Here is a 13,128-nt window from a genome sequence, read left to right as displayed (position 1 = left end):
CTACTAAAGGTGTTGATATTTTATGAGGATCAAATGCTATTTATCTTTTGAAGGAATTTCAGAAAGTTAAAAATTGTGTACAAATGCAAGGGAATGTTATTGTTGTGATTTTATTCTTTCTAATGGTAATGATTTATTTTCTCATTTCAAAGCCTCGGTATGTAAACTATATGTGCTGTTTCAACCAATAAGACTCTCTTTCCCCTTTCTCTAGTCATGAAAAAATTGGTGGACTTTGAACTCCCTTATGTGAGTCTTCGAAGCGCTGAAGTGGAAAACTGCAAGGTCGGACTCAGGAAGTGGTAAGCATTTATGGTGATGGTAGGTATTTGAGGATGTTTTAGATTCCTGCTGAGAATTTGTTGGTCTCACCCTGTCTGCCCACAACCTAACAGCTAGAGAGGGACCAGGAATTTGGAGACAGTTGAGAGGAGAGCAATAAAGAAGAGAGAGTGGAGAATGAACCAGAATATTTGTCCTAAACAATAGGATGTTGAGGATGACTTTCACTGGTCTCCAGTAAGTACTTGAGGGTTGTCATGAAGATGGTGGCCATGAAGGCAAGGCTTGAAAAGTAAGTGCTGTTGGGGTGGGGATCGAAGCAGGAATGATGAGAAACTGCAGGTTGTGGGCTTGCTTTGGAATGGGTTACCAACTCTATTAATTGATGGAATTTGTTGATGATTACAAGCAGGTGCAGTTCATCTGTTGAACTGTGGTATTCCCTAAAGGCCAAGGGTGGACTCAGCCAACTTGCAGTGAATTTGAACTCTTAAGTATTCAGCTTACATTCCTAAATGATTCCAACAATAAATGCATATAAACCAGGGCCAGCCATACTCCTAGATTGATTGAACACCTTGCAGAAAATACTACCCTTTCCCCCAGAAACAAGAAGGCCTATGGAGAGCTAACAAGCAGAAAATAACAAGAAGCACCCTGGGGCGCCTGGGTGGCTGAGTAGGTTGAACATCTGACTCTTGATTTTGGCTCAGGTCATGGATCTCAGGGTTGTGAGATAGAGCCCCACGTCAGGCTCCATGCTCAGTGGGGAGTCTGCTTGAGATTCTTTGCCTCTCCTCCCATTCTCTCTCTTGCTCTCTCTCAAATAAATCTTTTTAAAAAATAGGAAGCACCCCACATATATCCCATAATCTGTAGTTCGCAGTGTTTATTACCGTGGCTGTATTGGATTGCTTCTTTGGTTCCCTCTCTCCCAGCCCAGCTATTCTGTAATCTGAGGACAGAAGTCTTATAGAAAGGCATTTTGTAATCTAGGAATAGTAGCTATCTTGACCTCGTGATGCCTTGCTTAGAGCTCCAGTCTGTAGTTTTGAATTTTGGAAGGATATTTTGGGCAAGGCTAAAAGTTCATATACTGCTATTCAAAAGTATTCTGAGAAACTGTCAAAACCTGTGGCATGGAACCCTGAGAAGGGGAAAAGGAAAAAGCCTGAGCAGTTCCATCTAAGTGTTTCTGGAAGCTGCTTAGTATAACAAGTGGCTGAGCATGATAATTCCTGGGATCAGAGTATGTGAATCTAAATCCCAGCCCTCTCAGGATTTAGCTGAATAACCTTAGCCAAGTTACTCAAGCTCACTAAGCCTCAGTTTCTTTATCTGTAAAATGGGAATAATAATAAAAGTCTACCTCAAACAATTAATATGAGGGTTAAATAAAATAATTCCACATGCTCAATCAATTTTGGTCTTGTTTGTTACTGTTATATTGAGGATAATAATGATAATAGTAATAACAATAACAACAGAAATCCCTGGGGCTTAGACTGTTTGCTCATGGGCTCTCCAGAGAACTTGACATCAAAGAAGACATGAGGATTCTGTCCCTCACCTTGAAGCCTTAATTGGAAACTGGGCTTAGCCTATGTCTTCATTAAATAGGTATATTCTAGATCATCAGTGCAAGAGAAAATGTCATTCACTTGTCAGCGTCTCGGATCCAGGCGGGTTGCCTTTGCTTAGGGGAACTGGGAAGAAAGGAGGTCCCACTCCAGTTGTTAGAGCTGAGGATCAAGTCACCCGAGGGGGAGAGCCTGGAGTAGGATCCTGAAGGTGACTTGTCCTCTTTCTGGAAAAGTCTAACTGAGTGGGAGCAGGGAGGCTAGCTTAGCTGCCATGAGCTGTGGGATTCCCAGCAGGTGAAGCATCACAATGAAGCCTAGCCAGCATTTGGGGGATTTTTCTCTGTCTGTGAATTCTCTGGTGCATCTCTCCAATTATGATGTGGTTCCTTCCAGACCGGAGGGAGCCCACCCTGGCCTCTCAGAGCCCCAGTGTGGGATGGGTCTGGGGGCTCTCTAGCTCTGACGTAACAGTTGCTCTTCTCTGCCATGGAGAATAGGGTGTATGCGCTGCATGGCAAATTAGCTAAATAGAATATAACAGAGTGCTTCCGTTGCTTCTCCTCCAGGAGGAAGGTGATCTTCAAGTTACATTTTCATCCTTTCCTAATCTATGCCAATCCCATTGGTCTATTAACCATTCACTTCTAAGTGCAGTGATTCTACTTACGTCTGCCTTCAGACTGGTTTAGACCAGCTGCAGTGGATCCTTTCCTGACCGTTTCCATCCATTCTCAGCAGCTCCTGTGCTTATACAGGAGCTATGATTTCAGTTTATCCTGATGATTCTGGATCCGTTAGACAGACATGGAGCCCTGCCATTTGCAAGTCACTTTGTGAAGGTCCAGAGGGGCAACTCCAAATAGGATGCAGCCCCGACATACCTGGTATCAAGATCAACTTGATGAGGGCAGTGATCAGGATGAATTCAGAGTGCTAAGGATGCACAGAGGATGGAGTGGAAGCCTTGGGGAGTGGGGACCAGAGGATGCCAGGGGAGGCAGATAAGTCAGGGATGGAGGCTGGGGAGGGCAGTGGTCTTCCAAGCAGAGGAGAGAACACATGGTTGGAATGTAGAGTGTGAGGGAGGGAGGTGGGTCATAGATGGAGCTGGAAATGAAAGCTAGGTATCCCATGACGGGCACCATGGAAGGGAGCAGGATGAGTGATCTAACTCCTGGGACTATGAGAGTCCAAAGATTACTCAGGAAAGAACACTTAGGTTCGAATGCAGAGCCTGAGACTGAGTGGGGCAAGGCTGAGGCAGATGGCCTGACAAAGAGAGCAGCTCGGGGGATAGACGGAGGTGGCCTGGGTACAGGGCAGTGATACAGATGTGGGTACGGGGCTGATGAAGACACCAGGTACTGTGGGGTGGGGAGAGGGCATCCACACTTGGGGACTGACAGCGGGGCTGAGTGTGAAAGGGGCTGTGGACCATTTTCCGTCAGCTTTATTGTTTGGCATCTTTACTCTCAGGGTCCACCAGGCAAGAGCTTACAGTGTAAAGAAAGTAGGAGACAGAGAGGTGGAGGGACAAACTGAAAGCCAGGCGAGGAGAGGGGTGTTAGAAAGGGGGGGCTCAGTTTAAAGTGTGGGGGGCCACCACTTCAGAGAGCACTTTCTCCCAGGTGTGCCCACCAGCCATGTCATATGAATGAACTTAATGTTCCTGAATCACACAGGTACATGGACCCATCCCTGGACTCCGTGCTGATGGACTGCCCAGCAGCGGTAGATTTGATCTATATGCAGGTGAGGGTGACCGAGGGCTCTCAAAACATCAGATGTTCTTGACCATTTGAGAGTGAAACCATTAGAAAAAATTTGTAATAGCTAAGAATTCTACCTCCATAGCTAGAAGAGGGAAATTCACAGAGACAGAAAGTACAACAGAAGTTATTAGGGGTTGGGGGGCAGGGAGTTATTGTTTAATGGGTACGGAATTTTTGCTAGGGATGCTAAAAAAGTAGGTATGAGAGAGTGTTAATAGTTACATGACATTATGAATGTTTCTAGTGCCACCGAATTGTACACTTAAAAATGGTTAAGAAGTGGGGCACCTGGGTGGCTCAGTCAGTTAAGCGTCTGCCTTCGGCTCAGGTCATGATCCCAGGGTCCTGGGTTGGAGTCCCGAGTTGGGCTCCCTGCTCAGCTGAGAGCCTGCTTCTCCTTTGGCCTCTCCCCCTGCTCACATGCGCGCCTTCTCTCTCTCTCTCTCTCTCTAAAATAAATAAACCTTTTAAAAAATGGTTAAAATGATAAATATTATATGTATTTTACCACAGTAAAAAAATTTTAAAAAGCAGCAGAATTTAGAAAGAAAGTTCTACCTCCATTTTAACAATCTCTCTGAGTTTTCTAGCCGACACTCCATCATCTGGGCCAATTTCCATGAGCTTAGAAATGATGTCCCTGATAATCTAAAGCTACATGTGGTCCCTAAATCTCATTTTAGCATCATCTTCTTTTTCCCTGAGCTGACAAGCAGCGTACCTGCCCGCAGGCCCCGCTTCAGGGGTGTGTAGCCTGTGAAACAGCACTGGGCCCCAAGCTCAGATGGGCCCCACACTTGTTTAAGATTCTGCTGTCGCCATCTTGAAATCCTTAATTTTGGAACAACAGACCCCACATTTTCATTTTGCATTAGGCTCTGCAAATTATGTTACTGGTGCTGCCTACCCCGGTGCCCTAAGCCCCAGAAAGTACATTTAGAGTTTGGCTCCTTTCCTTTCCCGGACTCGGGAAAGGTGGTGAAGGTTCTACTAAGCAGTGGGATGGTTAGCGGATGCTGCCTCTGTGATAAGTCCCCAGTTACCCCCCGACCTCCCTCTGTTCTCCTGCCTCACCAGCCCCCTTGTTACTACATACACGATGTTTCTCCATGGAATGGGAGTTATCACTTACACAGAAAGGCAAAGACAGGGTACCTCGTGACTCAGTCAATTAAGCGTCCGACTCTTGGTTTCTGCTCAGGTCATATCTCAGGGTCGTGAGATCGACCCCACATCGGCTCCATGCTCAACAGGGAGTCTCCTGGAGATTCTCTGTCTCTCTGCCCCTCCCCTCGCTCACTCTCATTCTAAATAAATAAATAAAATCTTTTAAAAAAGGCAAAGACAGAGTGGCGGATTTCCCTTTTATATTCATAAAGCAAAGGCTCATCTTTGAAGAAATGACCACATTTCCATATTATCTTGTAAAGCAATGAGCAGGTGCTTTATGCACCCAGAGAGAGGGAAACTGCTCAGTGTTTTACTAAAGCTGTATGCAAAAGGACTGCCCGGCACAGGCCAAGCAGGGCAGCCGAAGGCAGGAGAACTCACCAAATGCCTCAGAAGAACTAAAAGTAATTACCAGCTGGTGGCGGGTTCACGCACCATGCACCAAAGTCACAGGGCACTGTGCCGCCATTTAACCGGCAGTGTTTTTACTTAGTGTCTCACAAAATCATGGTACCAGAATCCACAGTATCTTCAATTTGACAAAGTAGAGCATCATTGACATCTGTATTTTCCCCACTAGACCACCAGCCCCATGCAGGGACCTTGGCTTTTCCAACGCTGGATGCAGCACCTGGGGGTAGGACGGAGGAGACACAGGGAGCCCAGTGGCCAGAATGTCTATAAGGGGTCACAGCCCTAATACCCACTCCTTCTTATGTGACTTTTTTTTTTTTTCAGATTTTATTTATTTATTTGGGAGAGAGAGACAGAGATGGTGAGCAGGGAAGAGAGGAAGAAGCAGACTCTCCACTGAGCAGGGAGCCCAATGCGGGGCTCGATCCCAGGACCCTGGGATCATGACCCGAGCTGAAACCAAGAGTCAGACTTAACCAACTGAGCCACCCAGACACCTCTCTTCCGTGACTTTTTAAGAGACCAAGGCAATTTAATAAATCATCTTTACAAAGCTATTCTAAATTCTAAGGAGGCAAATCAAAATATCACTTATTACATGTTTAATGTTCACTGTTGTAGTTTAATGGCTAGAATACAGTTTTGAGTTCATTTCTTATCATATTTTAATTACATCCACGTTGCGTGAGTTTAACTTGCCATTTTAAACGTTTACCGAGGCTCATTGCTGTTGTATCCTGCTATTACAGCACGTTATTAGTTGTGTCTGGTCTATTTGATACCACGTCCTTGGGGAGAAGGCATCACCCAGTTCTATTGTTCTGGTGGGAAACAGAGTCTTTCTGGCCTGGTTTCCAGGATACGTTGTGGTGAGAAGTAGGACCTGCCAGCATCATCATAGGAATTTTATCTGTCTTCATCAAGGAGTTGTAAACCAGAGAGAAATGGACCGTATTTCCTCTGCTTATAGCTGGGGGAAAGAAATGGCTTCACAGAAAGCACACTGAATTCAGTTTCAAAGATGAGTTCTGTCCCTTGCTCTGCGGCAGGCTGTCTCTCCGTGTGATCTGGGGCCCGCCACTTCATCCTCCTGAACCCGGCACTACAATGTCCCCCTGTTAAGCGATGAGATTGAACTGCTAAGTTCTCCCTCTGCCCGAAGAGACTGGTATTCAAACTGTAGCTCTTTGCCTGGCAAAATCTTCGAAAGATTGTAGCTGACATTATAATCATCTATGCATCAGCATTCTCATTGTTCACTGAGTCCACACAGAGGTACCAAGAAGTCGGCCCCAGGGAGTCATGACCACCAGGGTGGTCTCTTTTGCTGAACTCTTCTCAGCTCCCCTCGAAAGAAAATGCCTCCCTCCCTCTCTGCTCCTGTGGTATTTTGTTTATACCCTCCATTATGGTGCTTCTCACCCAGCCTTGTAAATACTGCTCATATACCTATTTGCCTAACTAGACTCTGAATGGCCCAGGGCAGAGACTGTCCTGGGAGCTTAGGGTGTGTGAAGGTATGAGAAGCAATCATCCTTTTAAATAATTAATGCAGAAAGTTCTTCGGAGGTCTTCCGATAAATAACGATGCCATCATAATTAAGGGACACCCTTTTGATTTTTCTTTTTTTTTTTTTAATTTTTTTTTTAAAAGATTTTATTTATTTATTTGACAGAGAGAAACACAGTGAGAGAGGGAACACAAGCAGGGGGAGTGGGAGAGGGAGAAGCAGGCTTCCCGCGGAGCAGGGAGCCCGATGCGGGGCTCGATCCCAGGACTCTGGGATCACGACCTGAGCCGAAGGCAGACGCTTAACGACTGAGCCACCCAGGCGCCCCCTTTTGATTTTTCTAAAGCAGGTGTGCCCCATGAGGTCCTAGGAGCCAAGTGGACTCCCACATGTTCCCTTTCTTTTTCTTTTTTAAAATTTGAGTAACATTAACAGAATGGAAGATTGTATATAAAACTATAAATTTCTGGGTTTTCTCAAAAATATTGAGGCTTGGTCAGTTCTGGGCCTGCATTTCAGCACCACTGGCCGGTATGGTTAACTTTGTGCAAATTAGAACAAGAGGTCCCTTCCTCCAGGCCGGCCTAACCCTGTTGTCAGGGCCCGTGGCTCGGGGAAGGGAGCCCGGGTTGACCGTTAGCTTCCCCGGAGCTCCATGGGCCAGCGCCCTTTATGCAGAGGCTGGCCTACCCACACAGGCCTGGCCTTGCTCTGCCATGCCTCCACCAGCTGCAGCTGAGTGGCTGATGCCTTTCTTTATGTTCCTCACTGCTGTACCCTCTGCGGGGGATACGAGATATGTGTGTTTGAAGCTCGTGAAACCCATGGCTTAGGTGATTTCACTCGATTTTAAAAAATTAGTTTCTACATCAGTCTCCAGCAGCCAGTCTTTGGGGAGCCAGAGAACTGAGCAGAGCCATTTGTCTAAACTTGACTCTCTCATTGTTAGAATGAGGTCCTGTATGTCATGTATTTGATGACTCGTGAGCCCATAATCAGGGTCAAATCTTTTCAAAGGTAGTGAAACAAAAGCAGTCCGTTCCTGCTGATGTAGGGCATTTAAATCTCTGTGTCTGAGAGTCCCAGGTCCCCTAATGCTGAATGACATATCTTCAGTGAGTCCTTACTGTTGTGATTGCTGTTCACCTTCTTTCTTTAGCCATGCTTTTCTCTTTGATATCCCTGCCCTGTGATAACAGCCCTTACAGGACTCTACCACCAAGTAGAATTCAGGAAAGGAAAAGGTGTTCCGTTCTTCACACCCACATCGATTCCATTCAGGCATGGTGTCTAGGTTCAGTTTTTAGAATAGTTGGTGACCATGAGAAGGTCTTGGGGAGGTTAGGTGCCTATATGCTCAGAATTCAGTGGCTTGGGCAAGGACTTCGTGCAGTGGCCAAATCGGGATTTTAACCCAACTCTTGCCACTTACTTGTCGGGTTGTCTCGAAAGCCATAACCTCTCTGGAGGTTTACCCATTTGTAGGATGGGGGGATGTTCCTACCCCACAGAATAATTTGGAAAAAGTCAATAAGAAAACCTTTCTACAACAGGTTCTCAACAAATACTATTTTTCTTCTCCTCTCTAAACCCATCTCCTTTTCCCCCAATCTAAATAGCTAAATCAAAACTTTATTCAGCTTTTCATTCTCTGTTTGGAGATAAAGCATAACCAATAACACTGCGGGATGGAACACGTAAACTTACATTCAGACTAGGGTGTAAATAAGTGCCTGACAATTGGCAAAGAATTGTTGAGTGTTGGCTGTGTGTAAGACCTTGGACAAGGTACACTGAGGCGAAGGACTCAAGGTTTTCCCCTGAGGGGTTAACAGGCTAACTGAAGACCAATGGAAAACTTCGTTTAAATCATGATAAATAAGAATAGCACAGGCTAATCGGCAAGTTTAAATCCCATCAGTTCTGTATGGAACTTCCTGTTTCCCTAAACCCTTGCTAGCCCTGATTATTATATATATTTTAGTCTTTGCCAAGTTGAGAGGCAAAAAAAAAAAAAAAATTACTGATTACTGGTGAAGTTAAATATAGATTTGTAATTTGGAATTCCTTTTTGTTGATTGCTGATACATATTCCTTATTGACATTTTTCCTATTGCTTTGCATGAATAATACCAACTTTTCCCCCACATATGATGCAGTCATTTTCTCTGGTTTGCCATTTACTTCTTAGTTTTGTTCTTGATGGTTTTTATGTACAGAAGTTTTATATTTTCATGTAATTATATATTCCTTTATATTTAAAAATATTATTCCTTACCTCAAGATCAGATTTTTTTTTTTCTGAATCTTTTTTTTTTTTTTTTGAAACATCTAAACCTTTATCTGGATTTATTTGATTGGGTGGCATGGGGAAAGAGCTAACTGTATTTTCTCTCCCAAGTGTGGCCAGTTTTCCCCAAACCATTGGACGATCTCTTCCTACACCCACTAATTTAAAAAGTAACCTTTATAACATGCTAAATCCTTATGTATGTCCACTGGGGTCTGTTTCCATAGCCTTTCATACATGAGTGTGTTTTTGCCAGATTAATTCATTTCTGCTAAGGTTGCTAATCCTACAACTTCTGTTGTTTTAAGGCAGTTCAGGACTTTGAAAAAGAATGGGCCAAACCCACACAGGCTCAGAGGCAGAAATTAGAGGCTCTCCAGAAAGAACACAACCAAACCAAGGTAAATCAGATACTGTACCAAGAGAAATCCCTTGGAGGGGAGTTAAAGAAACATTAGAATTGAGCTGTTTCTTAATTTATAAACCCATCAACCACTAAAAATGGGGTTCTTTTAAAAAATGAAAATACTGTCATTAATTTTTCTGATTATATTATTTAAAGATTCTGAAAAATACAGACAATAGATTGTGGTGAACGCTTTGCTCACTTAATATAGACTCTCAGCATTTTTTTTTAACGACCACAGAGTATCCTGTTTTATAGTTATCATTTAGCTAGCCAATTTCTTATTATTGAAAATCTGGTGGTTTCCTGTTTTTGCTGCTATAAATCGCTTTGGCAGCGAGTACCATGAGGCCCAGGACTGTGTTTAATTTACACATACCCTGGAAATTCCCAGCACCTGGAACGGTTCCTAGCTGAAGGTCCCTGAATACTGCAGGCCGCATCCTCTGTCTTTGCGTACGTGTTCTGTTATTTCTTAGAATATATTTCTAAAAGTCCATTTTTAAAGTTCCATGAAGATTGTACCAACTCACACTCCCCCTGTCCCCAAGCAGTGATCCAAGCCTGACGAACAAGGCATATTTTAACAGAAGAAATGGACTCTGCTTCATAGTGTTGTCTTCTTTATCCTTCAGACTTTGCCAGTGGTCACCACTTTGCCAGTGTTCACTCATTGATTTTAAACAAAATGCAAACAAAATTTAGAGGACTCATACCTACATTAGTATAGAAAGTAATTCTTCAAAAGCTCAGATATTTTGAGAATTTCACTGATGGGCAGGATAAGAAAAGGAAAAAGCATCTACTGCCATGATTTAATATTTTCCTTCCTTGGTATTCTGCCTCAGGTTTGTCACGAAAATTTTGGGGTTCAATTTCAGTTATAGTGTTTGTTTTGATGGATAGGATATTTAGATATAATCAGATACATCAGCTGCTTTGGATACAATTACAGATTCTAAGTGGATTTCTGCTCCCTAAACTTTTCAATTTAATAATTTAGTAAGAATATTGTTTTTACCATGTGCTATACTCCACCAAAATTTGTATTTGTATTTTTGACATAAAACAAATTTTCTTTTCTATGATGAATGTTTTACCTGATTTTATCATACTATTTGTAATAGTCCTCTTTAAAAAACTTTACTTTGAGTGCATGAATTAGATGGGAAAAAAAAAAACAAGAACTGAACCATGATTCAAATTAACTGATACTCTCTTGAAGCATCTAAGGATACTGGCATAAAACCCAGCATTATTTAAGTGTTTATAAAGTTCTTCTGCTAATAGATTCAGCACATTAACAACTATTGCTTTACTTTATGTCCATGTGCAAGAAAACCTGGAGTTGAAAATGAGTGTAATTAGGGGCACCTGGGTGGCTCAGTTGGTTAAGTGTCTGCCTTCGGCTCAGGTCATGATCCCAGGGTCCTGGGATCCAGCCCCACATTGAGCCCCACATCGGGCTCCCTGCTCACTGGGGAGCCTGCTTCTCCTTCTGCCCCTCCCCCAATCGTGCTCGAATACTCTCTCTCAAATAAATAAATAAAATCTTTAAAAAAAGAAAAGAAAGAAAATGATGAAATTAATTTAAAGGAGCAATTAGTTGATCTAAATCATAGATGGGCTAACTACAGCCCATGGACCACTGTTTTTGTAAATGAAGTTTTATTGGCACACAGCCATTCATTTACATACTGTCTAAGGCTGCTTTTTGTGCTAGGATGATTAAGGTGGGTAGTTATAATAGAGACAATATGCCCAGAAAACTGAAAATATTTACTATATGGCTGTTTACTAAAAAGTTTGCTGGAGCGCCTGGGTGGCTCAGTCGTTAAGCATCTGCCTTCGGCTCGGGTCATTGATCCCAGGGTCCTGGGATCAAGCCCCACATCAGGCTCCCTGCTTGGCGGGAAGCCTGCTTCTCCCTCTCCCACTCCCCCTGCTTGTGTTCCTGCTCTCGCTGTCTCCCTCTCTGTCAAATAAATAAAATCTTAAAAAAAAAAAAAAAAAGTTTGCCAATCCTCAGTCTAAATGAAAATATATGAACATGCCTTTTGTAGTTATGCTTGTTAAAGTATCTTTTTCAGGTGTAAGCTTCTTTAAAAAACTAATTTTCTTAAAAAAAAACAAAACAAAACCCAATTAATCCTTGCAGATTTCTTTTACTTTGCATATGGTCAGTAACATCACTACACCTGCTTATTGAATGACAAATGCCCACAAGCATTTGAGTTACTAATTCATCACTGACTTTCTAGAGAAATGGAGCTTAACTTTTAAACACTTTCCGTCTCTTTGAGAGCATTGCAGCCAAGAGTTGATTACAAAACATTTTTTAAAGTGTTACCAAGCAATAAGATAACGATTTGTAGCATATAATAAATAAGAAACTATTGTAGCAAGAGCTTAAAACTGCTCTGTATGCTGTGTGGCAAGATTACTCAGCCCTTCCCCGACCCCTGCATGCATAGCGTAACTCAGGACCTGTCGTTTCTGCGGTTTCCCATTGACCCAGAGGAGGGCCAGGCAGCTTACCGCATCTCCTAAATTGAATGTGTGAACCACAGCAAATGAGCTGGTACAACGAACGATGTGAGGCTGGAAGGGACAGGAGCCTCAAATACCTCTCCCGCCTTGTAGTAACAGTCAGCTGCCCCTCACTGCTCATGTCTCGGCACATTTTACTTTCTCAGAGAGGGCTTCGTATAGTCCTTGAAAGGACTTAACCTTCCTTCAAGAAAAGATCTGGAAAGTGCCAGGTTGTCACTGAGTGATCTCTCTGATTTAACCATGTGTTCAAGTGAGAACTCCCTTTTCTTCGTGCTTATCTCCCACAGCATCAGGCAGGACCATGGTGAAAGCTGGAAGAACCAGGGAGAGGTCCCCAAACTGATATCAGCTTATTAAAAACCAATGGGTAATAATAATGCTTTGTTACAAAAATGAAAAGTCCCGGATAGATATTGTCAGGACAGGATGCCTGGGCCACAGGTGTGAACTGCAACTGTCCTCTGTTCTTAAGCCAAGTCAGAAGCAGAGGGAAAGGGGGCACCTGGGTGGCTCAGTCAGTTAAGCATCCGACTCCTGATTCTGGTTCAGGTCATGATCTCAGGGTTGGACAATTGAGCTCCGCGTCCGGCTCTGTGTTGGGTGTGGAGTCTGCTTAAGATTCTTTCTCTCCCTTTCCCTCTGCCCCTCCCCACTGGCTCTCTCTCTCTCTCTTAGAAAAAAAGAAAAGCAGAGGGAAAAGCTAAACCTTAAAAGTTACATAAAGGTGTTCCCTTGACATTATTGGGCTGTCTCTAACTCTACTTAGAAAGCAGACTCACTTTCTCATTTTATTGCCATTTGCAAAAACTCTTCCTCGGACAATTCATACCATCATCATATAATGCAGACTGTAAAAATTAACTACTTTCTTTCTACATAGACCTGAGCTTAGTTTTTTTTTTTTTTTAATTGCCTTTTTTTTTAAGGAGGCTCAACATCAAATATAGGGATTGAACTCACAACCCTGAGATCAAGAGTCACATTCTCTACTGACAGAGTCAGCTAGGTTCAGCATTTCGTTTCATTTACTTATTTATTTATTTATTTATTTTTATCTATTTATTTAACATTTTCTTTCTTTCTTTTTTTCTTTCTTTCTTTCTTTCTTTCTTTCTTTCTTTCTTTCTTTCTTTCTTTCTTTCTTTCT

The 13,128-nt window shown here is 43.0% G+C and overlaps 1 protein-coding gene across 1 annotated transcript in view; it reads left to right on the top strand.

The window, feature by feature from the left end:
• The window catches only part of SNX31 (sorting nexin 31), a 57,552-nt gene that overhangs the window by 26,260 nt on the left and 18,164 nt on the right, over positions 1 to 13,128 (top strand). Inside the window, exons 7-9 of the mRNA XM_035011646.1 lie at positions 215 to 302; positions 3,548 to 3,617; positions 9,331 to 9,423. Of these exons, the coding sequence (XP_034867537.1) occupies positions 215 to 302; positions 3,548 to 3,617; positions 9,331 to 9,423 (251 nt within the window). The remainder of the gene's footprint in view (positions 1 to 214; positions 303 to 3,547; positions 3,618 to 9,330; positions 9,424 to 13,128) is intronic.

Source organism: Mirounga leonina, unplaced genomic scaffold (assembly GCF_011800145.1).
Source record: "Mirounga leonina isolate KUSES-001 unplaced genomic scaffold, KU_Mleo_1.0 Mir_165, whole genome shotgun sequence".
NCBI lineage: Eukaryota > Metazoa > Chordata > Mammalia > Carnivora > Phocidae > Mirounga > Mirounga leonina.
This window is presented reverse-complemented; position numbering and strand designations above follow the sequence as displayed.